Genomic DNA, 24,508 nt, shown 5'->3' on the forward strand with positions numbered 1-24,508 from the left:
ATGGTGAGAGAGGGCATCCCCCAGAGAATGGAGAGGGAGGACATGACAGAAAGAATGGAGAGGGAGGACATCAGTGAGAATGGAGAGGGAGGACATCCCAGTGAGAATGGAGAGGGAGGGCACCCCAGTGAGAATGGAGAGGGAGGACATTACAGTGAGAATGGAGAGGGAGGACATCCAAGTGAGAATGGAGAGGGAGGACATTACAGTGAGAATGGAGAGGGAGGACAACCAAGTGAGAATGGAGAGGGAGGACAACCAAGTGAGAATGGAGAGGGAGGACATGACAGAAAGAATGGAGAGGGAGGACATTACAGTGAGAATGGAGAGGGAGGGCATCCCAGTGAGAATGGAGAGGGAGGCCATCCCAGTGAGAATGGAGAGGGAGGGCATCCCAGTGAGAATGGAGAGGGAGGACATCCCAGTGAGAATGGAGAGGGAGGCCTCCAGTGAGAAGTGAGAGAGGAGAGGGAGGCCATCCCAGTGAGAATGGAGAGGGAGGACATGACAGAAAGAATGGAGAGGGAGGGCATGACAGAAAGAATGGAGAGGGAGGGCATTACAGTGAGAATGGTGAGGAGAGCATCAGTGAGAATGGTGAGGAGAGCATCAGTGAGAATGGTGAGGAGAGCATCAGTGAGAATGGAGAGGGAGGGCATCCCAGTGAGAATGGAGAGAGAGGGCATCCCAGTGAGAATGGAGAGGGAGGACATCAGTGAGAATGGAGAGAGAGGGCATCCCAGCGAGAATGGAGAGGAGAGAAGTGATGAAAATATAATCTGAAATAATGGAAAACATTAAAATAACAATTTAAAATAAATATGCAGTACATATTGTCAAAGAGAGGAAACACCAAGAGCAGTATAATCTGGAGAGTATTTAAACCTGTTTTTGGTTTATACTTTAAGCATCTTTTATATGATTGATCACATAATTTTGGAGTGATGTAAACAATTGCATATGTTTTCTTTGCACATTGCATGATTTTGTTTCCATTATATAAATTCAATGCCTGCTGGTGTCAATTTGAATGCAAAGTTAATGAAACTATACTCAATTAAGATAGTATATCTGTAATAGGTAAGGGGAGACAACTACATAATAAAATCATGACTTATACACAATGTTTTCATGATCCGTATCATCACAATATTTCATTCTTGGGTGGAATGGGAAAAAACGTAAAATTTCATTCCCGCCATCAAGATCTTCTGGAATGGTGGTCTCCAGGCATATAAAACGCAGATATCAAAATATTGGCAACAGTCACTAGCGTAGTAAGTGCAATAGAACTAAAAGTCAAACGACGTCTGGAGTTTGAGTTGCTTGTGTCATCAGACTTGAATGCATCTGCAAGGATGAGCAAGAGTGTAGAAGTTACTTGTAAACATATAGATAATATCAACAACCAAAACAACAGTTCTCTGAATGTGTGATCTGGATCCATGAGAATGGTGCGAAGCTGTGTAGCATTTGATGTCAACAGGGATATGTCCATCATTCCTTTGGTAAAAGTTTTTGTAGTGACTATTTTTTTACTTTTTTCTTTCACTTGTAATGGTGTATTTGGAAGAACCTGAAAAGGAGAAAAATAAATTCACACTGTAATCATAATTGTGCTATTGCCTTCTAAAAGGATGTCAAAGAGTGTTGAATTGTTTTTAAACTGTATCAAAATGTTTTTTCTTCGTTTTAAATTGTCAAGAATCATCAAAAAGATATGTTTGATACATTCTATAGCCATTTGAAAATTGAGTTTATTTTAAATGAAGTTCTCCCACACACCAACATACTGATTGAAAGCAAAGTGTTATGCAATTTCCTTTTCCAATTTAATTGCTATTGAACAATCAAATTCAAATTTGTTGTCATAAAACAAATATTAAATAATGATAAAAGAAATCTTGCATGTAGGGTAGACTGGTCACTAAATATCAATTTCTATTACCAAATTATCTCCCAAAACTGTAAACTTTGGTGTATCATAGAGACTTAAATTACAAATTCTTAGGGAAAAGAAATCAAGCATGTTTGATGTAATTACATACAGTGGCACATCATACATTGTTATTTTAAAGTGTACAATATTAATTTTCAGATTAACAAAGCATAGTCATGTGTACATTAGAATAATACTGCATTAAATTTATAATAACATGCAACATTTATCAGAAAATCAATTTTGTATTTGGTTGTGTCAAGTTAATAAAATGATAGTATTTCAATTATATCAGATAGTTGAAATAAAATAGAATTAGTTACCTTGTCTATGGGGATACCCTGTGACGGGAGAGACAACAGAAGGTGTTTTAGTTGTTCTGCTGAATTTATACTGTCATTGGGTTTTTTAGTAGCAGTATCCTCCTCTGTACATGCCTCAGATGATTTTGTGAACGATTTCTTTTTCTTTTTCCCCATTGCTGATCCAATAATCACAATATCAATTCTCTTCTCCTCGTTCAATGGTTTTCTCTATGGAAGCTAAAAAAAACCAAATGTATTGCTTTTGGATTCAAATGTTTGGTTTGGAAATACATCTTTTTATATGTTACAGGAAATAAAAAAATGTTGCGGCCAGACCGGGATTCGAACCAGCGACCCTCAGAACACTAGCCTAGAGCTCTACTGACTGAGCTACCTGATCACTGATGATCGACCCAGTTCAATCCCGCTACACTCATCCCTCCTTTCTCAAAGTCTTCGCCCTCGAAGACATACAAGACCATTCAGAACACCACCACCGTGGGTTATTTAGTTGGCCGCTAATTCTGTAACAGGAAAATGTAGCGGCCAGACCGGGATTCGAACCAGCGACCCTCAGAACACTAGCCTAGAGCTCTACTGACTGAGCTACCTGATCACTGATGATCGACCCAGTTCAATCCCGCTACACTCATCCCTCCTTTCTCAAAGTCTTCGCCCTCGAAGACATACAAGACCATTCAGAACACCACCACCGTGGGTTATTTAGTTGGCCGCTAATTCTGTAACAGGAAAATGTAGCGGCCAGACAGGGATTCGAACCCGGGACCCTCATAACACTAGCTGAGTGCTCTACCTACAGAGCTACATGGTCACAGATGATCGATCCAGTCCAATCCCGCTATCATGTATAATATAACCATATCATTTACTGTACACATAACGTATTATCATCATCAATGTATGGATCAATCTAAGTTTTTGGGAAAACAAAATAGAGTAAAACTTTGGTGAAATATAGTGGATTTTGACTATTCTTTTTATAAAGGTCCAAAATTATATTCATTTTGACGAAAAAGTACTCTGTTTAACATTTTACTTTCTTTACATAACCTATACTATGTATATTATGTAACCACAGGTACTTAGCTCGCTTACAAAAAATACATACTGTAGATAACTGCACAGGAGTTTGACGTTCTGTCGATAATATATATTGGTATACATGTATAAAAAATACCCCTATATACTATGTTTTTATATAGTATATATATAGGGGTATTTTTTATATATTTTTAATATATATTGTTGACAGAATGTCAAACTCCTGTGCTTACTGGATAAAAAATTTATCGAGTTATTTTCTAGGAATTCAGAAATCCCTATTGAGATTCCTCCTTGAGATTCTTTTATATCAGGACGTTTGATAGATGTCTTTCAATGTTTGATAGATGTTACGAAAGAAATTGATCAAACATCCGAATATAAAAGAGTCTTGAAGAGGAATTAGGAATTCAGCAGTTCTTCTTCTTCGGGGGTAATGACAAACCTTCAACTGTTCAAGATGAAGTTTATATGTCAAGCGCTGTTAAAATATGAATATAAGTTTAGGTGATCAAACATATTTTTTCAGTTCAGTGTCCATACTCGTTAGTTTATATCTACCGAAGCCTACTCATTTATCAACTTTTTCAAAGCTGACAAACAAGTAAAACCCGGAAATCTCTCCCCTCGTTGTTTAATCTAAAAACAAACTACTCTGACGCTAACATATTATGTTCAGTAGGCCTAACGGGTATGTTAGTAACTTTTTCCACAAGCTGCTCTTGCGATTAAAAATTCCCAATTTGTTACAAAAACTTTTTCCCAAAATACCCTGAAAAATCACTGGTCAGTCATACAAGCAGTGTAGTCCCTGTGTCAAGTGGGACTTGAAAATCAGCGGTGTCAATAAAACTACATTATCCACAGTAAGGCATGCACTCACTCTTCAAGCATCCCACAGGACACTGATAACAACAACATTTCGTCACTCGTCAAAGTCACTCGAACGCTTAGGCAAATCCCGCCTTTTTTCGAATCCCATCCCACACGAGTTACACTCGTCATTAGTCGATTCATTCTCGGAATTTAGCTTAAATCAATTTATACCAACCAGGATGCACATAGACCAAGGCCGTTTTCCATTACGCGGTTACACAGGTTATGACCCTAAAAAGACAGGATCGGACTATATAAAGGCAGGAACGGACTTTTTGGAAGGATCAGTTTTCAAAAAAGGCAGGATCGGACTTTAATTTGGTAGGATCGGACTTTATTTAGGCAAGATTAGACTTTAAAAATGCAGGATCTGACTTTGAAACGGCAGGATCGGACTTTATTAAAGCAAGATCAAACTTTATTAAAAGGCAGGATCGGCCATTAAAAAGGCAGTACCGTACTTAAAAAGTGTAGGATCGGACTAAGTTTTACATTTTATATTTTATTGCCATATTAGTTACAGGATCTGGCACAAGTAAATTCTAACTTACAAAACGTCCCCTCCATTACAATTTACACACATATACATGTAAGATATCAATCATAGTATTCATATTATCTAATAAATAGTATCTTTCAAGTGAGCAGATAAGAAAAAAAGAGGTAGAATAGATATAATGGAAGAGAGAGGAAGAAGAGTGGATATAACATCAATAAATCACACATTATTTACAATCATTGAGAAATGTTTTATATACAGTATACTAATGTAATTAAAAGAAAACCTGTACCATCCAATACAGTCGACACTTAAAAGGCAGGATCGGACTCTAATAAGGCAGGATCGGACTTTAAAAAGGCAGGATCGGACTTTAAAAAGGCAGGATCGGACTATTCTTAAAAGGCAGGATCGGACTTTATTTCGGCAGGATCGGACTCTAATAAGGCAGGATCGGACTTCATTTCGGCAGGATCGGACTCTAATAAGGTATAGTATGGGCCTTTATTTCGACAGGATCGGACTCTAATAAGGCAGGATCGGTCTCTAAAAAGGCAGGATCGGACTTTAAAAAGGCAGGATCCGACTCTAAAAGGTTTTGGATCATTTAATTTAACACTTATCTAAGCTAGCGCAATGTACATTGATAAATTTTCCTTTTTCAGTTCATAACTAATAATAAGGTAGCTCCATACTTTTGGGAAAACCCATGTCATTTTTTTCTAACAGGTCTTATTTTCTTGCATTTTTCATGTAGATTTCAAAACTGTAAAGATAAATGGGTGTTCTCGTACGACTTTTTGAGATATTTGAGCTTGAAATATACCATCATTGCATATTTGCTGGCCGAAAATAGAAAAATTCATAAAACTATGTTTTCTGTAATATTATGGTGAATGTACATGTAGTCTCGATCCTGTTGATTTTTTGTCCTAAATTTCTAACGATAGAACACTATACAAAACTCTTGTATTTTTACAAATGGTAAATAATTTTTGTTATTTTCCAGGACCTTTTCTATACGTTATTATCATGTTTTGCCATATTTTCGCTCGTAAAAAATTAATGAATAGGCCAAAAAGGAACTGAAAACCTATGTCAATTTCACAATATTTGTATATGATATGCCCAAGATAAGATATTTTTCAAATATCATATAAAAACATGGGGTCCTCGATCAAAATTTCACAATTTTGTAAATTTGAAGTTTGTAACTCACAACCCTACCCTCATTTCATCCTGGGGCCGCGGTGGCCGAGTGGTTAAGATGTCCCGACATATTACCACAAGCCCTCCACCTCTGGGATGCGGGTTCGAATCCCATGTGGGGCAGTTGCCAGGTACTGACCGCTGGCCGGTGGTTTTTCTCCGGGTACTCCGGCTTTCCTCCACCAACAAACCTGGCACGTCCTTACATGACCCTGGCTGTTAATAGGACGTAAAACTAAACAAACCAAAACCTATTTCATCCAGTGCTAAGATGGGTCATATTTGACTATTTTTTGAAAATCATGCCGCAAAAAACATTCCACATCGGTTCATATGTTTTTGTGATAGTATATCTGGTTTATGTCTGTTTGTTTTTATGATTTTCTCCAAATTTTGTGTTTAAAGGAAATTCGTATGCGATTTTTTTAGAATTCCGGAATTTCGGTCCGGCCGGGTCCCCTCTTATCATTTATAGCGACGAACAGCGTTTCCGGTGTTTGAAAATCCATTCATTTACGCAGAAACATATATAGCCTACATAGAAATTGGCAACTCCGCCATTTTTACGATCGGCAGGTGTACCTCTGTATGTGCTTAGGGTTTTTTTTAGATAAACTTTTAAATAGTTGAATACAGCGGAATAAATTTGAAATGTTACAAAAGTTCAGTAATTTTCAGATGGTTTGAGGACGGTTTTGGAAAGAAAAAATAATATTTTAACTTATATATTAATAAAACAAAATGCACTTCCGGTTTTGAATGTCTGATTTTCGAAAAACCAGGTAAAATTGCCGATTTTCATGCTTTCAAAAAACATATTAAATAACATCAATTGGAAAAACTGGTCACATCAAACCATGATATAATGTTTAAACTTTGTATTGATGCAAAAATATCATGTTTAAAAGAATACACTTGAAAGTAGTTAGCCAAGGGAAAATGCCTATAAACCGGAGGTCCCGCTGCCTGTCAACAAAGACAAAGAAGGAGTTTCCAATCTCTATGTATATATGTTTCTGATTTACGACAGGAAACGCAAAATCCTCAGAGATAGCATATAATTTTCACTTCACTGCTTTTATTTGGTTTATTTAATGATTTTAAACATTCAATATTATATGTAGACAATTTACACCTATTGCAAAAATATCCAAGTGTGATGTTGTGGCGTATCGGAAACCATTCTGGAATCCAAAACAACCTCCGCAACTTCCGGTAAAGCGTCATATGAATTGGCGCGGTTTTCAAAAGTATGGACCTATAAAACTGATATCTACACTATAATTTAATGCATATTTATCATTTTAACGACTATTTTGTACTCCGATTCTGCCCGTTTCTGCATGATCCTGTAAATCGTCTTTTCGCGATACTTTCTGTTCGGGATTACCACTTTAACAAACGGTCGAACCGGTTGTTCCGGACGCGGCTCAGTGGGCCGTTTTCGATTATGCTGTTTGACTGGTTGGACCTAGTTGTTCGTTTATTAATTAAAGACGGACCTGGTGATTTTATAGTGTTTTCAGACGAGCCTTGACGAAGCCCTCACAGGCCAGTATAAAAAAATGCAGGTTCGTAAGGTTTTATACTTGAAATAATGACTTTAACCAATGGTCGAACCGGTTGTTCCGAATAAACGAAAACGGCCCTATACAACAACCTGCTAGTTTCAAGCGCTAGGAAGCATCCGTCAGCTACCTTCGCGATTAGTAAAACGTTGTCTGGTTCCCTGCTGCGAATGCTCCGATAGCTCTGCGCTATTAGGAGCACTCGCAGCAGGGAACCAGACTAAGTAAAACGACCCATGGAAATCGGCGTTTATGTTTAAATATATCGACCAATCATAATGCGCAACACACTGCTTTGGAACTCTTTTGTGTTACTATTATTAAAAGGAATCCACGACAAAACAATATGTCAGCCTCCATGGACACAACCAAGATATTAGTTTGTAGTTTGTGTATGAATGTCATACAAAACAAGAAATCATATAGAAAGTTGTTTCCCCAATCTTGCCAGACCAAATATTCAGAAATATTTGCTCTATTGTCATTTACAGTACAGCATCAGATGAAAAGCAAATAGCGTGTAACGGGTGTATCAATAAGTTAGACAGGCTGCAGAAGTTACGTAAATCGACAAAAGAAATAACTTCAAAATTAAAATCGCTACCAGGGTTGTTACATGAGAGTGGCCAAAGTCCTTCGCATGTCACAATGACACCAACAGATGTGAAAAGAAGTCAAATTGTTGAGTCGACATCACAAACGTGCATACCGTCCTCGTCAACAATACCGATAATCCTTTTGCCACCAATAATACCGTGCAACAACGTATCAACATCAAGCAGAGCAACACAAACAGCTGTAAATGAAGACTTTGAAGTTAAGGTAAGTAAATCATACAGATTTGTCACTGACTCATCTTATAATTGTAAGGTCGAGCCGTCAATAATGACGATCTGGGGGTAAGGGGCGTGTGAATATTATGTGCAGTGCTGAAATTTAAAGATTTTTTTGTGTTAGTTTTTGTGCAGTTTAAGATAAAAGGATAAAAGGTGTGGAGTTTAATTTATTGTGAAGCTTCAAGGACTGTGTATGGGATGTGTGCCTTGGAAGTTTTCGAGTGTTGTGCTTTAATTGTACTGCTGCTACCGGTAAGAGGTTCCATTAAACCTGTCTCTTTCCACAACATCCCAGAAACATATACCTACTAAACTCCACGCGAGACACTGATGAACCACGAATAACAACTATTTTTTCAACAAATTCTGACAAATTTCTGAAATTAGACACCTCATGAAATGATGGCGCGCTTCAGAAAGTAAGTCACGATCGGTAAGCCTGGCACCCGCAAGTTACATTAAAAGTTGGTCCAGTGGATATAACAAAGGAAAATCAGTTGTCCAACGTCATGGACAGTGCACAAACACAAAAGCGTTCGCGACAGGCATTCATCCAAGACCCTGAGTGACAAATCCTTCTCGCTTATAAATCCTTGGATAAACTCATGATAGAAATATTTCTTAACTAAATAATTATTTGTACATATTGAACAAAAATCTACTTCTTATTCTTCTCTATATTATGAATAATTTCAGACAATTTCAATAAATTGGGATACAGACATTTGCAATTTAAGTTACCAGTACTTGCATTTCATATTTGTTGCTCTACAGTAGACATTAGATTCCTGGTTAAAAAAAAATACTTTTGCATTCAACTACTGGCATCACTGCAATTTTAATTGGCAACACTTTAGACTTTTTCAACAAGATAATCTTAGTTATAAATATGTTTAGCTTATTGCAGTTCATATACATGCAGAAACAATATATATACAGATTTTTCAAACCAATCAAACAAGCACATTGTATCAAACTTTATGCATGCATGCAGATTCTAACTATTTTTGATTACCGTGAACCTATAACTAATCATTCTATCGATTATTCAGATAACCAGGGTTGAAGATGAAAATTGTTTAATAAAACACTATTTTTCCATACTCTAAAATATGGTATTTTTGCCTGTATGTCATTAAACACTATAACTACGGCTGATTTTTGTTTTATTTACAGGTGCTTGTAAAATATCGTGGTTTTGTGCGTTCCAAAATTATAAGAAATGGTGCTGAACAACTTGCATTAAAAGCAATTCTTAACAACAAAGGTGAAAACACAGTCATCAAGAGTTTGGCTAAAGATAAGAAGTACAGAAAGGAGATGCTGAAAGTTGTGAATTCTGAAATTGGGAAAGAGCTGTCATTTTTAACGAATAGTGAATGTCCAGTTTTCAAGGGGTATGACCCTAACAATGAGGCTGTCTTAACATTTGATTGGAAAATGAATAATGACTGCTTTCAAACTGCAGCTCCATATTTGCATTCTGTGTTGGCAAGTGTATCTAGCCTGGACACTAAGAGGAATGTTTCATATATGTTGACCTCGGCAGCCATTCTTCTTTATTCCCATTCTCAAAGGCTATCACAATTACAGTATATTGTTGGACTGGTTTTGGACAGTTGTGGATTAACCAAAGGGGTATATATTATACAATTATCGACCTATTTTCAGGTGGATATGGTGAGTTATCAACCTGAATAAGTGTATATCATTTTCGAGGGTTGATAACTCACCGTATCGATCCACCTGAAAATAGGTCGATAACTGTTTTATTATATGACATTTACAGGATATTAACCCGGTTCTTCAAAAAGCCTTTACTACAATAAACAGGATGATATTTGCAAATGTTTCTTTTACAAAAGTAGTTTATCTATTACATGTACATGTAGTATATGGTATATATCCAGACTAGTAGAACTGAAATATTTTATCGCTGCATCAACCTTCCGACTGACATTCTTGAACGTTTTCCATAAATTAAAGTTTGCAGTTGATCACCGTTGATCGCAGTAAACTTGCTGCCTTCCGCCATATATGTTGCCGACTATATAATGACGTCACAATAGATTAATCCGACGTCAGTGAATTAGGAAACTCCAGTTACGCTATATTTGGGTACGACTCGATGTCAAAAGTGATTATGACGTTGCATTTAAAGGGAGGTTTCCTCGATTTATTTTTGACACGGGTTACTGGACTCGCGAGAGGTATCTGGACTGAGTCCAGTAACTTCGCGTGCTATTCTCAACGATTTCGGGGTTGATATCCCATTTGATGAATACTTCTGAGAAACGTATCGGCCAATCAAAATACAGCAAAAACACCAGTCATATAATAAACATCTGTTCTGTTAACTAATTTCAAAGTTTGGATCACAGTGACATACAAGGAAAGGAATAGAAACATTATATAATTAAAGTTAGATGTGCCATTATTTTCTTACTCACGAATCAAGAAAAGTTTTTAAATAAACAACACCAAATGTTACCAACATTTTGAGAATTGCAATAGTTACAATGCAAAAGTTTTAATTTTAAAACTACAAATAAGAGCTGATAACAATATTTGGCAGTACTGCTAAAATCATAATATATATGTCTTTAGTGCAGTAAAATGAATACATATGGTCAGATCATTCAAGTTTTGGTGTACAATTTCATTTCACATTTCTACAGTGTTATTAGTACTTGTAAAGTCCTGCAGGTATTTTTCTATCTAAATATAAATAAGGCATAAAAAATAATAATTTTACAGTGCATAAATAAATTCTGTAATGTAACTAATGTTTAAAAGGGATCAAACATGTTTGTCTGTCACCCAGTTATACTACATATAACTTTAACTAGGTAATAGTAGCACTTTTAACTGACATCTTTCACACCATACTATTCTTACAGGGCATCCAAATTCTCCATGATTTGGGGATATCTGTTTCATACAGAGCAATTATCAGGAAAAAGAAAGCTCTGGTTGATCAACAAAAGGAGACCATTGTGAAGGTTCTTACTGGCTATTTGAAGCATGCTGAGACAAGGAGAGAAACAGTAAGTATATGAAATAGGAATGAATCCTGTGTTTTTGATACCTTCCAGGTATATATTTTTCATTATTTAAGAAGAGTCCATTGCCCAAACACAACAACTGTACCCTACATGTTCCTACTTGCTAAGTTATAAGCTAGATCAAGCCACTGGTGGCCTACTGCATTGTTTATGACAACCAAAAATTATTGTAACCTATCGGTCAATAAAAAAATCTATCTTGTTTAGAATATCTATCTTTCTTTCAGGATTCGGAGGAGAGTACTAGTGATTTTCCAGTAGGTTCAGATGTAGATAGTGGTATGCAGTTAGAGGAGGAGTATGCAGTTCAAAACAATGTTGAGGTAATATATTGTCTGTCTATATCATGTTTTGATTCCTTGACAATAAAATGTCACACTGCCTAATATTTATGTGAAGAAATAGGTAATTTTGTAAATCATTTGTGGTTGTACTATTTGATTTGGCATTTAAATGCATTTGATTCCTTACTTGTTTTGACTGACGCCATAATCCAGATTCAAACGGGCGGTATGTATGATTTGGGCCCTTTTTGGTCCAAAATCTGTCAAATTTTAAACCTGATAATTAGTGATGAAATTGTTGAATTTCAAATATCTAGGACAATCCTGATACAATCAGTATGATAGTTATGTATCATTCCAGTTTTAGTTGCCATGGTAACCATCCTAAATATACATAAATTAAGCTAATGTGAAAATCAAAAAGTCAGTGTATCTCTTTATGCTAAAAATGAACTGTTTTGGTAAATTATTTAGTGAACAGCATGATACCATATACAATATTGATAATTTGTAGAAATTGACCAAATACGTAAGTTTTGAACTTGAACTGGCAAACTTTCCAGTTTCTGATATTTCCGTAATTCTCACTATGGCCTCTTACTATTGTGTATTTTGCCAATACAAAAATGTGCAGGTGTACAATAACCGGAAGTGGGGGAGCCATTGGAATAAAAATTCGAAAAAGTGAAAAAAATCACCCATTGAATTCACTTAAATTTTCTGATTGAGGCACCGGTACGCTGCTATTTCACTATATCTCTCAATGCAAATTGTTTTGAACATAAGACTTCGGTGATGTTATTATGACCATGTTTGAAAATAAATAACATTGTTTCCTAATTATTTACAAATTGCGAGCAAAGATGTAGTATTTGCTTGAAATTTCCATAAATAGACCTTCCAATAGTTTTATCTTTAGATGACAACTTTACCGGTTTTAGATTTGTCTTTAATGTTCACCATCTGTTGTTGACATCATAGTCCAAATAATTACTAAATATTTTTTGTGTACAAGAACTGAAAGTGGATGTACCGCTTCAGTGAAAATTTGATATTGCTAAAAATAGCCCTCCAAATTTGGCCATTTTTTGTTTTTAAGACTCTGTAAAAATTTGATTTAATTTTTTAAGCCACACATATTCTGTCAAAATTTGTAGAGTGTGTGAGAGCCGAAAACGGATTGTGTAGTCTGTAGTCTGAAAATTATTATTTACTGTAATTTTTAGTTAGAGTGAAAATTTAGTTTTGTTAATAGTAAAATATTGTTACCCATGTCTGTCTTTTTATCAGAATCCTATGGACAGTACTAGTGATTTGCCAGTAGGTTCAGATGTAGATAGTGGTATGCAGATAAAGCAGGAGTATGCAGTTAAAAACAACATTGAGGTAATATTGTCTGTCTATGTCATGTTTTGTTTCTTTGTTTAAGTTATGTGGTCATGTTTTGTCCGTCGTCTTCCGCCGTCAGTAAACTTTCACATTTTGAACTTCTTCTCTCAAATTCTACCAGTGTGGTGGCCATCTTGAATTTCGGATCAATCCGAAAAATAACAACACTTTGTCAGGACCATGTCAGGATCATTTCATGCAAGTTTCAGCAAAATCGCACTGGTAGAACTTGAGAAGAAGTTCAAAATGTGTTTTCAAGATGGCGGCTGTGGCGATCATCTTGGATTTCGGATTGACCCGAAAAATAACAACACTTTGTCGGGATCATGTCAGGATCATTCAAGGCAAGTTACAGCTAAATTGCACCAGCAGAACTGGGGAAGAAATTCGAAATGTGTTTTCAAGCTGGCAGCTGTGGCGACCATCTTGGATTTCGGATTGACCCGACAATGAACTACACCATCTGGACAATGTCAGAATCATTTCATGCAAGTTTCAGTTAAATTGCAATAGTAAAACTTAAGAAGTTCAAAATGAGTTTTCAAGATGGCGGCTGAGGCGCCATCTTGGATTCATATCAACCCGAATTAATAACAACACTTGGTCGGGACCATGTCATGATCATTTCAGCCAAGTTTCAGCTAAATCGCACTGATAGAACTTGAGAAGAAGTTCAAAATGTGAAAAGTTAATGCACAGCGCACGGCAGACGACTTTGAGTCAGATGACCTAATAAACCAGCCTGGCCCGACCCCCGAGGGCAGAGATGGGAGGGAAGCAGCGTCCATTGCCGCTTTATTTATGGTAAAGGTAAAAAAAGGAAAAAAATCTTAACAACTTCTCAATAATTAGAAGAACCAAAGACATGCATAAAGGATGTTGGGCTGTAAGGCTATCAATTAAAGTTTGTTGAAATGAATGACCTTGACCTAAATTCAAGATCACAGGGGTCATATAGGCTGAAATCTTTCCACAACTCCTCAATAACTCCTGTATTGGACCTGTAGCATGCTGAGGTAAAAAGGCTACAAAGTTTGTTCAATTGGATAACCTAAGCTTCATTCATGGTGAAAGGGCTCAAATAGGCTAAATCATTAAGCAATAATTTCTTAATAAACACGGTACTCTTGATATTTTACCTTTTGAATTTATGACCAAGGTCACCTAAAAATACCATTGCATGCAGGTGAGCAATGCATGTCCATTTGGCCTCCTGTCAATATTGATCAAATCTATAGTCAGATGACCGTTAAGGCCCTTGGGCCTCTTGTTTAGAATATCTTTCTTTTAGGATCGTGAGGACATTGCTAGTGATTTGCCAGTAGGTTCAGATGTAGATAGTGGTATGCAGATAAAGCAGGAGTATGCAGTTAAAAACAACATCGAGGTAATATTGTCTGTTTATGTCATGTTTTGTTTCTTTGTTTAAAATGTCACACTGCTTTATTTAAAAGGCCGGTGAGCTCATGTCATGGCGCGTCGTCCATCCGTCCGTCCGTCAACATTGCCTTTAAATCGCTACTAGTCATAGAGTTCTGCATAGATTCTAACCAAATTTGGCCAGAAACATCCTTGTGGGAAGGGGCACAGAGTTTGTATAAATTTTGGCTCTGAACCTCCGGGGGCATTAGGGATGGGGCCCAATAGGGGAAATAGAGGTAAATCCTTTTAAGTCGCTACTAGTCATAGTATTCTGCATGTAATATAACCAAATTAAGCCAGAAAAATCCTTGGGGGAAGGGGAAAAGAGTCAGTATAAATTTTGGCTCTGACCTCCCGGGGGAAGGAAGGCGGGCCCAAATATGGTAAATAGGGGTAAATACTTTAAATCATTACTAGTCATAGAGTTCTATATGGATTGGAACCAAAGTTGGCCAGAAACATCTTTGGGGAAGGGGAACAGACTTTGTATAAATTTTGGCTCTGACCCTCTGGGGGCAGGAGGGGAGGGGCGCAATAGGTGAAATTAGGGCAAGTTCTTTAAATCGTTACTAGCCATAGAGTTCTACATGGATTGCAACCAAATCTGGTCAGAAACATCCTTGGAGGTAGAGAAAAATAAACAATGATCCTGTATTCAGAACACTACTTAGAATTACAAACGTGGTGAGCGATACAGGCCCTCTGGGCCTCTTGTTAAGAGAAGAAAAGGGGGATTTTGAAAATTATTTCTTGTTTTACTATGTAATTAGGCAATTAAATGCTTTTGATTCCTTACTAATTTTTGTCTGAATCCACAATCTACATTGATATTTGAATCAATACAAGAACCTGAACTGGGCATTGGGATTAATGGATTTTGAGTTTGAGTGAAAATTTAAGTTTTGATAGTAGTAAAATATTGTTACCCATGTCTGTCTTTTTATCAGAATCCTATGGACAGTACTAGTGATTTGCCAGTAGGTTCAGATGTAGATAGTGGTATGCAGATAAAGCAGGAGTATGCAGTTAAAAACAACATTGAGGTAATATTGTCTGTCTACGTCATGTTTTGTTTCTTTGTTTAAAATGTCACACTGCTTTATTTTTTTAGCGAGTCCCCTTTTATTATTTATTGTGACCAATATTACTTCTGGTATACCCTCCCTATATACAGTGGACCCTCGGTAATCCGGACACCTTGGTTTCCAGCCTAAACCGTCCAGATTACGAGTTTTCCGGGCTGCCGAATTCCGTGTTCTTAGTCAATTAAATTGTCACGTATGAGTTACTCCCCTTTACCTTGTAATCGATGATAGGCTTTTATGTAATATACGTGTATTATAATAAATACTTAATCTTAATACTGTTGTCTATCATTCAATAAAAGAATAAAAGAATTACACCCCCGCAACAAAGTTAAGAGAGGGCATACTGGAATGAGATTGTCCATCTGTAGACACAATTTTGTCCCTCAAACTCCTCCTAAACTAGTTGACAGATTTGATAAAATTTGGTACTCAGAACCCTCAGACATAAAGGGGAGTTGAGTACACTATAAAGGGTTCTGAAATGTCCCCTATTAATGGAGTATTTACTAAATTTGTGCAACGGGTGGTATAAGTTGTCCCCTTTGACGACAGTTCTAGTTGTTTCTACCTTTTTAGGTCACCATCATCAGATGGTTCTTCTTTTACTGCCGTGACTTTGTTTGAATATTTTCTCAAAAACTCTAAGTCGAATCGCCATGAAATTTTGTAAGATCATATCTCGTGACCTGCAGATGTGTCAACCTGTTTCATTTTTTCTGACCAGCATCCAAAGCCAAAGCCTTTCATTGTTCAAAATTGAATTGCTTATAGATATTTAACTACTGGTCCAAATTGCCTTGAATTGGTTTCAATATGTAGTTTAAATCAGATTCTTAATTTTTAAAGTAAAAAATACCATAATTATGAGTAAAAAAACAAATTTTTTGACGGTTTCATATTTTCTAAAACAATAATAGTTATCTCCCTTTATTCACTGGTCAGCAATGTTACTAGTGACATAAAATATTTTGAGGTCATTTTTTTTTGGGCAACTTTTGCAGACCAAGAACCAAGATGACCACCACGGCATGCAATTGGTCAAAATTGTACAAAAAGCAACATGTTTGAGAACACAAATCTAATACAATTATAGGCATTTCTATGCCTAATATATTTACTTTTATTAAATTAAATAATGTGACTTTTCAAAAAGCATTTTTCTTCTGTAAAATAAAATTTCTTTACCGGTAAAACAATGTCACATCATCATTCAAGCTAGATCACTCTTGTCAAATAAGGCTCTGTGGAGATTGGGGGAACTTAATGTCACAGCACCTGTCACAATTACAAGTTTGTTACCGCTATTTCTCAGATAGTACTGAAGGGATCTTTTTCAAATTTCATATGTAGGTTCCCCTAGGGGTCTAGTTATGCATAATTTGCATATTTCATTTTGTGACCGATCGGTGAACAAGATGGCCGATAGGATGCCATCTTGGATTTTGATAATTGAAGTTTGTTACTGCTATATATCTCAGAAAGTACTGGAAAAATCTTTCTCAAATTTCATATGTAGTATGTAGTAAAAGTTTGAAAAGCACGGAAAAGATCCCTCTTTTCATTGTTAGACGTAGATCATTCTTTGGTGGGCTCCAAGATCCCTCTGGGATTCCTTGTTTAGAATATCTATCTTTTTTCAGGATCCTATGGACATTGCTAGTGATTTTCCAGTAGGTTCAGATGTAGATAGTGGTATGCAGATAAAGCAGGAGTATGCAGTTGAAAACAACATTGAGGTAATATTGTCTGTCTATGTCATGTTTTGTTTCTTTGTTTAAAATGTCTCACTGCTTTAAATTTTTAAGAGAAGAAATAGTGAATTTTGAAAACTATTTCTGGTTTTACTATAGATGTGATTAGGCTATTAAATGCTTCTGATTTCTGACCTTTTTTTTTACTGACGCATAATCTAGATTGATATTTGCTACAAGAACCTGAACTGGGCATTGAGATTAATGTATTTTGAGCTGGAATGAAAATTTAAGTTTTGATAGTAGTAAAAAATTGTTACCCATGTCTCTGTCTTTTTAGCTCACCTGGCCCTGGTGAGCTTATGTCATAGCATGGCGTCCATCAATCCGTCAGCATTTCTTTTAAATCGCTACTAGTCATAGAGTACTGCATGGAATGTGACCAAATTTGGCCAGGAACATTCTTGGGGAAGGGGAACAGAGCTTGTATAAATTTTGTGTCTGACGCCCTGGGGGCAGGAAGGGCAGGGCCCAATAGGGGAAATAGAGGTAAATCCTTTAAATCGCTACTTTAATGTCATAGAGTTCTGCATGGAATTTAACCAAATTTGGTCAGAAACATCCTTTGGGGAAGGGGAACAGATTTTGTATAAATTTTGGCACTGACCCCCCGGGGGCAGGAGGGACGGGCCCAATAAGAGAAATAGAGGTAAAGCATTTAAATCGCTACTATTCATAGAGTTCTGCATGGAATGTAACCAAATTTAGTCAGAAACATCCTTTAAGGAAGGGGAACATAGTTTGAATAAATTTTATAAAGAGTTGGTCCCAATACATAGTTTGAATAAATTTTATAAAGAGTTGGTCCCAATAGGGAAATTAGATGTAAATCTTTAAATTCCTTAAGAAAAGAAACAATGATCTTCTATTCAGACCATTACTTGGCATTACAATAACCAAGTGAGCAATACAGGCCCTCTGGGCCTCTTGTTATTAGGATCCTATAGACATTTTTAGCCCACCATCATCAGATGGTGGGCTTTTCGTCCATGGTCAGTCGTCTGTCCTTCCGTCCGTTAACAATTCTAGTTATCGCTATTTCTCAGAAAGGACTGAAGGGATCCTTTTCAAATTTCATATGTAAGTTCCTCTAGGGCCCAAGTTGTGCATATTGCATTTTGGTACCAATCAGTCAACAAAATGGCTGCCAGGCAACCATCTTGGATTTTGACAATTAAAGTTTGGTACCGCTATTTCTGAGAAAGTGCTGAAGGGATTCTTCTCAAATTTCACCTGTAGGTTCCCCTAGGGCCCTAATTGTGCATGTTGCATTTTGGGACCAATCTGTCAACAAGATGTCCGACAGACGCCATCTTGGATTTTGATAGGTGAAGTTTGTTACCGCTATTACTCAGAAAGTACGGAAGGGATTCTTCTCAAATTTCACATGTAGGTTCCCTAGGGGTCTAGTTGTGCATATTGCATTTTGGGACTGATCAATCAACAAGATGGCCGACAGGCCACCATTTTGGATTTTGACAATTGAAGTTTGTTACCACTATTTCTCAAAAAGCACTGAAGGGATCTGTCTCAAGTTTTATGTGCATGGTTCCCTAGGTCCCTGGTTATGCATATTGCATTTTGGTACCAATCGGTGAACAAGATGGCCGACAGGACGCCATCTTGGATTTTGATAGTTAAAGATTGTTACCGCTATTACTCAAAAAGTACTGAAGGGATCTCTCTCAAATTTCACACGTATGTTCCCCTAGGGGTCTAGTTGTGCATATTGCATTTTGGGACCAATTGGTCAACAAGATGGCCGACAGGCCGCCATTTTGGACTTTGACAATTAAAGTTTGTTACCGCTATTTCTCAGAAAGTGCTGAAGGGATTCTTTTCAAATTTCACATGTAGGTTCCCCTAGGGCCCTAGTTGTGCATATTGCATTTTGGTACCGATCGGTGAACAAGATGGCCGACAGGACGCCATCTTTGATTTTGACAATTGAATTTTGTTACCGCTATTTCTCAGAAAGTACTAAAGGGATCTGTGTCAAATTGCATGTGCAGGTTCCCCTAGGGGTCTTGTTGTGCCTATCGCATTTTCGGACCGAAAGGTGAACAAGATGGCCGATAGGCCACATCTTGGATTTTTATAGTTGTAGCTTAATTTAAAATTGTTACCATTTTTTTCTCAGAAAAGTACTGAAATGATCTGTCTAAAATTTTATATGTAAGTTCCCCTAAGACCTTAGTTGTGCATATTGCATATTCAGATCGGTCAAAAAGATGGCCGACAGGTAGCCATATTGTTTTTTGATAATTGAAGGTTGTTACTGTCATGTATCTCAGAAAGTACTCAAAGGATCGTTCTTAAATTTCATATGTATTAATATGTAGTAAAAGTTTGAAAAGCAGAGAAAAGATCTCTCTTTCCTTTGTCAGACATAGATCATTCTTTGGTGGGCGCCAAGATCCCTCTGGGATCTCTTGTTTAGAATGTATATCTGTCTTTCTTTTAGGATCCAGAGGACATTGCTAGTGATTTGCCAGTAGGTTTAGATGTAGATTGTCATAATGTTATTTGTAGTTTTAAAATTTAATTGGGCAATTAAATGCTTTATACTTGTTTTGAGTTAAACCTACCCTAGAATCTACAGTGTCTAAACTCTATCACTGGTGCCTGAACTGGACATCAAGATACCAGTGTTTTGAATTAGATTGAGAATCTAACTTTTGTTGGTAATTTCCTTAAATGAGGTAATGCGAAACAAGTTGTGAATCACACCAGTTAAATGATGATGTAATTCCCAGGTGTAGTCTTTGATTGGAGTACTGTATATTATAAGTTACCACTGATTTCAATACGACATGTACATTATTTAAAAAGTATACTTGGAAAATATTACATCAATTATTCCTGAAGGTACTAAGATTGCCCACATACGTAGTAAAATGGGATCTATCATTTGTTGATATAATGTCATGTCTTTTTGTTACTGCTGTAGAATTTCAAGAAGGATGGAATTAATCATAATACTAGTAAGTATTCAATGGAAATGATAGGGGATAATTTAGGTCTTACAATCACACCATCTCATATGACTATAGCTAGTCAGAGAAAAAGTCTTCATTAGTTTTTAGCTCACTTGTCCGTCATCTGTCCAGCATCAACTTTTTATCCCCCGCCCAACGAAGTTGGCGGGGGATATACAAATGGGTTCCGTCCGTCCGTCTGTCCGTCCGTCCGTACGAATGGTTTCCGGAGCATAACTCTAAAACCAGTAGAGATATTTCCACGAAACTTCATACACACATTGGTCTTATGGTCTAGTAGTGCCTTTTGCTATTTTTAGGTTTGCATTTTTTCCGTAACCATGGAAACATTGCTGAAAATATCATATTTTTGTACCAGGTTCGTTTCCGGAGCATAACTCTAAAACCAGTAGAGATATTTCCACGAAACTTCATAGACACATTGTTCTTATGATCTAGTAGTGCCTTTTGCTATTTGAAGGTTTTCACTTTTTGTACTTTTTTCTGTAACCATGGAAACATTGCTGAAAATGGCAGATTTTTGTGTAAGAATCGTTTCCGGAGCACAACTCTAAAACCAGCAGAGATATTTCCATGAAACTTCATAGACACATTGTTCTTATGGTCTAGTAGTGCCTTTTGCTATTTTTAGGTTTTCATTTTTTGTACTTTTTCCGTAACCATGGAAACATTGCTGAAAATATCATATTTTTGTACCAGGTTCGTTTCCGCAGCATAACTGGAAAACCGGTTGAGATATATGCACGGAACTCCATAGGCACATTAGTCTTATGGTGTAGTAGTGCCTTTTGCTATTTTAAGGTTTTCACTTTTTGTACTTTTTTTCTGTAACCATTGAAACATTGCTAAAATTGGCAGATTTTTGTGTAAGAATCGTTTCTGGAGCACAACTCTAAAACCAGCAGAGATATTTCCATGAAACTTCATAGACACATTGTTCTTATGGTCTAGTAGTGCCTTTTGCTATTTTTAGGTTTTCACTTTTTGTGCTTTTTTCTGTAACCATAGAAACATTGCTGAAAATATCATATTTTTGTAGCAGGTTCATTTCCGGAGCATACCTGGTAACTCTAAAACCAGCAGAGATATTTCCACGAAACTTCATAGACACATTCTTTTTAGGCCCTTTATGACACTGTCATTGTACTAGTTATAAACAGGTTAATAGTTTTTCACCTATATGCTTCACATTCATAAAACTATTCACCTTGCTGTATCTGCCCTTACCAGAAAAGAAAGAAAAACATTTGGATTATATTCGTGGCAGTGTTATTTGGTGGATGAAAGAAAATACGAATTTAAAACTGCGGTCAAATTTGAATGATATATGTATCTTAAGACATTAGACAACACAGACCTTGAATTTAATACTGCGTGGAGTAAAATATTTAAAAAAAACCGGGAAAATTATCGCCAACAAATGTCAAGGCTGTATACCTGATTCAACAATTGCAGCCCCGCTCTACTTGAATTATACTCCATCTTTCTTTAGCTCAACTTCCTTTTTCCTGTTTTTTTTTTCATACACATAAGTCTCCACAATCAAACTCACTTCAGCTTTGATATCTCCATTGGCGGGGGATCTGAATGACTATGTCCTTGTCCTTTTAAAAAAAAATTCTCCAAAAGTAGGGGACGTAGAGTTCTGGCTTATAGTATGCTGGATATGAAGGGCTACAAAATTTGTTCAAATGAATGACCTTGATCTTCATTTTAAGTCACATAGGTCAAAAAGTCGAAAACTTTAATAACAAAGAGGCATAGAGACATGATCTTGGTCATGTGACATGTTGGGATGACAGGACACCAAGGATACTAATATTACCATGATGTAGTTCTGTAAGCAGTAAGCTTATACATTGCAGAAACCTTTTAAAAAACTTTCATTAAATTATTGTAAAACTAATTATGGAGCTTATAGTGTAATGATTTGGATTTCAGAGAATGTATTAGAAGCTTTTCTTCGAAGAAAACAGCACAACTGACGATCTATACGAGCCCAGAAACTTAATTAACTGTAGATCTGTTGATCAGGTGACATCTGGTTTTAGGTAAGGATAAACTTCTAGAGTATAGTATGAAGGTGACTTACAGGAAAAAACATTAAAGTGAAGTATAAAGATGCCTTGGTATGAAAATTTAAATTAAAGATTTAAGTTAAAAGTAAGCTATATATAATATATAATTTGATAAATTAATATGATTGACCAATGTTTTTCAGGCAGTAACATCAGCTAAGAATTAAGCCGATATAGGAAGTTATTTCATATATAGGAAGTTATTATTCAATCATTGCCTGACATCATTTTGGGAATCATGATCTTCAAGCCACTCCTGCTTCCTGATATCGAATATATAAGAGACTCTGGATATTCTTTAAACACACAACAGACACAACAGACGCTACAGACACTACAGACATGACACACTTCATACCAACCAGGACAACTCTAAAGAACACATGGAAGTATGGAAATAATTTTGTAGAAAGTATTTAGTTGACGGAGAAATATTAGTGTTATTCCCGTCAGGATGTATAGGACTATACTGTCCTTTATCAAATATACTAATCATGCAAATGGAACCAAATAAAAAAAACACGAAAAGAGGACAAAGCCTCAATCATCAACTCTAAACCCATCAACAAACAACAACAACAAAATCAAAGATTCATTATAAAAGCAAAGATTACTGGTTTAAGGTAAAGAATTTTCCAAAGTAGAAAATAATGAAGGAAATCTTTAGAAACTGAGGTTAATAAAAGATGTCTTTATCCTCATTTTTAGTTCTCCACAAATATATTTGATTTTTGTGATTTTCCTTTGTTACTTTTACGTTTTTTCAAGTTGATGAAATTGTATTCTAAATATTGCTGAAATTATAACTAAAACTTGCAATCTGTTTTTTTTATCTAGAGCACACCAAGACTTTGTCGAAGATTTAACAGATTCCTACATTTTGTAAATTTTCTGGACATCATGGAAATGGCTTCAACAGATTCTGTTCCTCAGAGCTTGCAATAATCTGTATTATCTCTGTTGACCAATGAAGAACAGATGTAGTGGTTAAAAGATAGATAATTCATTATCTTCAACTTTACAAACGTTATCCATTACATGATCTTTTGAAAACAATGAGTGAAATTGACAAGACATAAGAAAAAAATTTGTGCATTGAAGGATGTTGATGCTAACCATTGTTTGTGCTCTCTGTAGAAAAGACTACTGGTGTACTTGATGGATAAACAAAACCTTCAATAAGAACACAACAAATGAAACATCTGATTTGGTAGACAATCAAGTTACATGCTTCCTATTAAACACTGTCACTGCTCTACAGAGTTACATGTGACGGATATAACATGGGAGATGGCAACCCAATAACGTGAAATACATTCTAGTTTGAATGGTTACAGTATATGCTGGACCTGTGCATCATACAAAATACTGATGTTGACTGTTTTGGCTAATCTGCTATGTGACCAGTATTCTAAGCTCATCAGAAAGTTTTGAATACAAGTGGAACCAATGTGTGAACCTCCAAGTGTGGAGCTCTTCAAGCAATCAAAAGCATGCTTTTTGAAACATTGATCAAGTAAGTCAAGCAATGATTACATGCAAATTCGTGAAGCGTTCCAACTTTTAATTCAAATGACTCAAGTCTAAATTGAGGAGGTCAAGAGGTATTGTTGCCTATATAGACCGAAGATCATGTTAATCAGGTAAAGTCATTTGTATCAGCTATGTCCATGACGAACCCATACTGACCGTGCAAGGAGAAGTTGACCAGTTGTTGACTAATAAAAAACGCATCAGGGCCATTATTGACTTTATTAGAAATCAAGGTCTAGTAAAAACATGACATGGGCTAGTTTTTCCAAGTTTAAAGTTCCGATAAGCAAAATAAAGCCATGGGAACTTTAGATCATGATTGGAATACTGTAAATAAGAACACAGCAAAGCTGTACATGTGAATGCTATTACTGTATGGATCAAGAAGAACTATTTTATAATACTGAATAAAACCAAATTAATATTGCAGTTAAAATAGAACAGCCAAGAATATAGATTCACAAGATATATTATAAATTGGTTTTACTTTCACCCCTAACATTTATAGCTCATAAGCTCACTATGAAATGTTTGTTTCAGTGTTAAATGTTTTTGTAGCAGGATGGGACTGGGTCGATCATCGGTGACCAGGTAGCTCAGTCAGT

At 36.3% G+C, this 24,508-nt stretch overlaps 3 protein-coding genes across 12 annotated transcripts; 2 read left to right on the forward strand and 1 right to left on the reverse strand.

Moving 5' to 3' along the window:
- On the forward strand, nt 1-453 carry LOC138322220 (cuticle collagen 71-like). The gene has a single exon (XM_069266266.1). The coding sequence runs from the start codon at nt 1-3 to the stop codon at nt 451-453; it is 453 nt and encodes a 150-aa protein (XP_069122367.1).
- Nucleotides 454-470: 17 nt separating this feature from the next.
- On the reverse strand, nt 471-4,216 carry LOC138321233 (ninjurin-1-like). Of its 3 annotated transcripts, none has more exons than XM_069264746.1 (3): nt 4,190-4,216; nt 2,263-2,481; nt 471-1,576 (listed from the first exon to the last, which is right to left on the reverse strand). In XM_069264746.1, the coding sequence occupies exons 2-3, from the start codon at nt 2,416-2,418 to the stop codon at nt 1,202-1,204; spliced, it is 531 nt and encodes a 176-aa protein (XP_069120847.1). In that variant the 5' UTR covers nt 2,419-2,481; nt 4,190-4,216; the 3' UTR covers nt 471-1,201. The 3 variants fall into 3 exon arrangements, with proteins under 3 accessions (XP_069120847.1, XP_069120845.1, XP_069120846.1); XM_069264744.1 differs by having other exon boundaries at nt 4,078-4,212; XM_069264745.1 differs by having other exon boundaries at nt 4,104-4,198.
- Nucleotides 4,217-7,754: 3,538 nt separating this feature from the next.
- LOC138321234 (uncharacterized) lies at nt 7,755-24,032 on the forward strand. Of its 8 annotated transcripts, XM_069264750.1 has the most exons (12): nt 7,757-8,280; nt 9,471-9,932; nt 11,195-11,341; nt 11,587-11,682; nt 12,934-13,029; nt 14,324-14,419; nt 15,402-15,497; nt 17,183-17,278; nt 20,244-20,277; nt 22,234-22,343; nt 22,514-22,993; nt 23,208-24,032. In XM_069264750.1, the coding sequence occupies exons 1-10, from the start codon at nt 8,107-8,109 to the stop codon at nt 22,275-22,277; spliced, it is 1,341 nt and encodes a 446-aa protein (XP_069120851.1). In that variant the 5' UTR covers nt 7,757-8,106; the 3' UTR covers nt 22,278-22,343; nt 22,514-22,993; nt 23,208-24,032. The 8 variants fall into 8 exon arrangements, with proteins under 8 accessions (XP_069120849.1, XP_069120856.1, XP_069120854.1 ...); XM_069264752.1 differs by lacking the exon at nt 20,244-20,277; XM_069264749.1 differs by lacking the exon at nt 22,514-22,993 and having other exon boundaries at nt 7,758-8,280.
- The last annotated feature ends 476 nt before the right edge of the window (nt 24,033-24,508 follow it).

The sequence above is a fragment of the Argopecten irradians genome, chromosome 4 (assembly GCF_041381155.1).
Source record: "Argopecten irradians isolate NY chromosome 4, Ai_NY, whole genome shotgun sequence".
NCBI classification, from domain to species: Eukaryota; Metazoa; Mollusca; class Bivalvia; order Pectinida; family Pectinidae; genus Argopecten; species Argopecten irradians.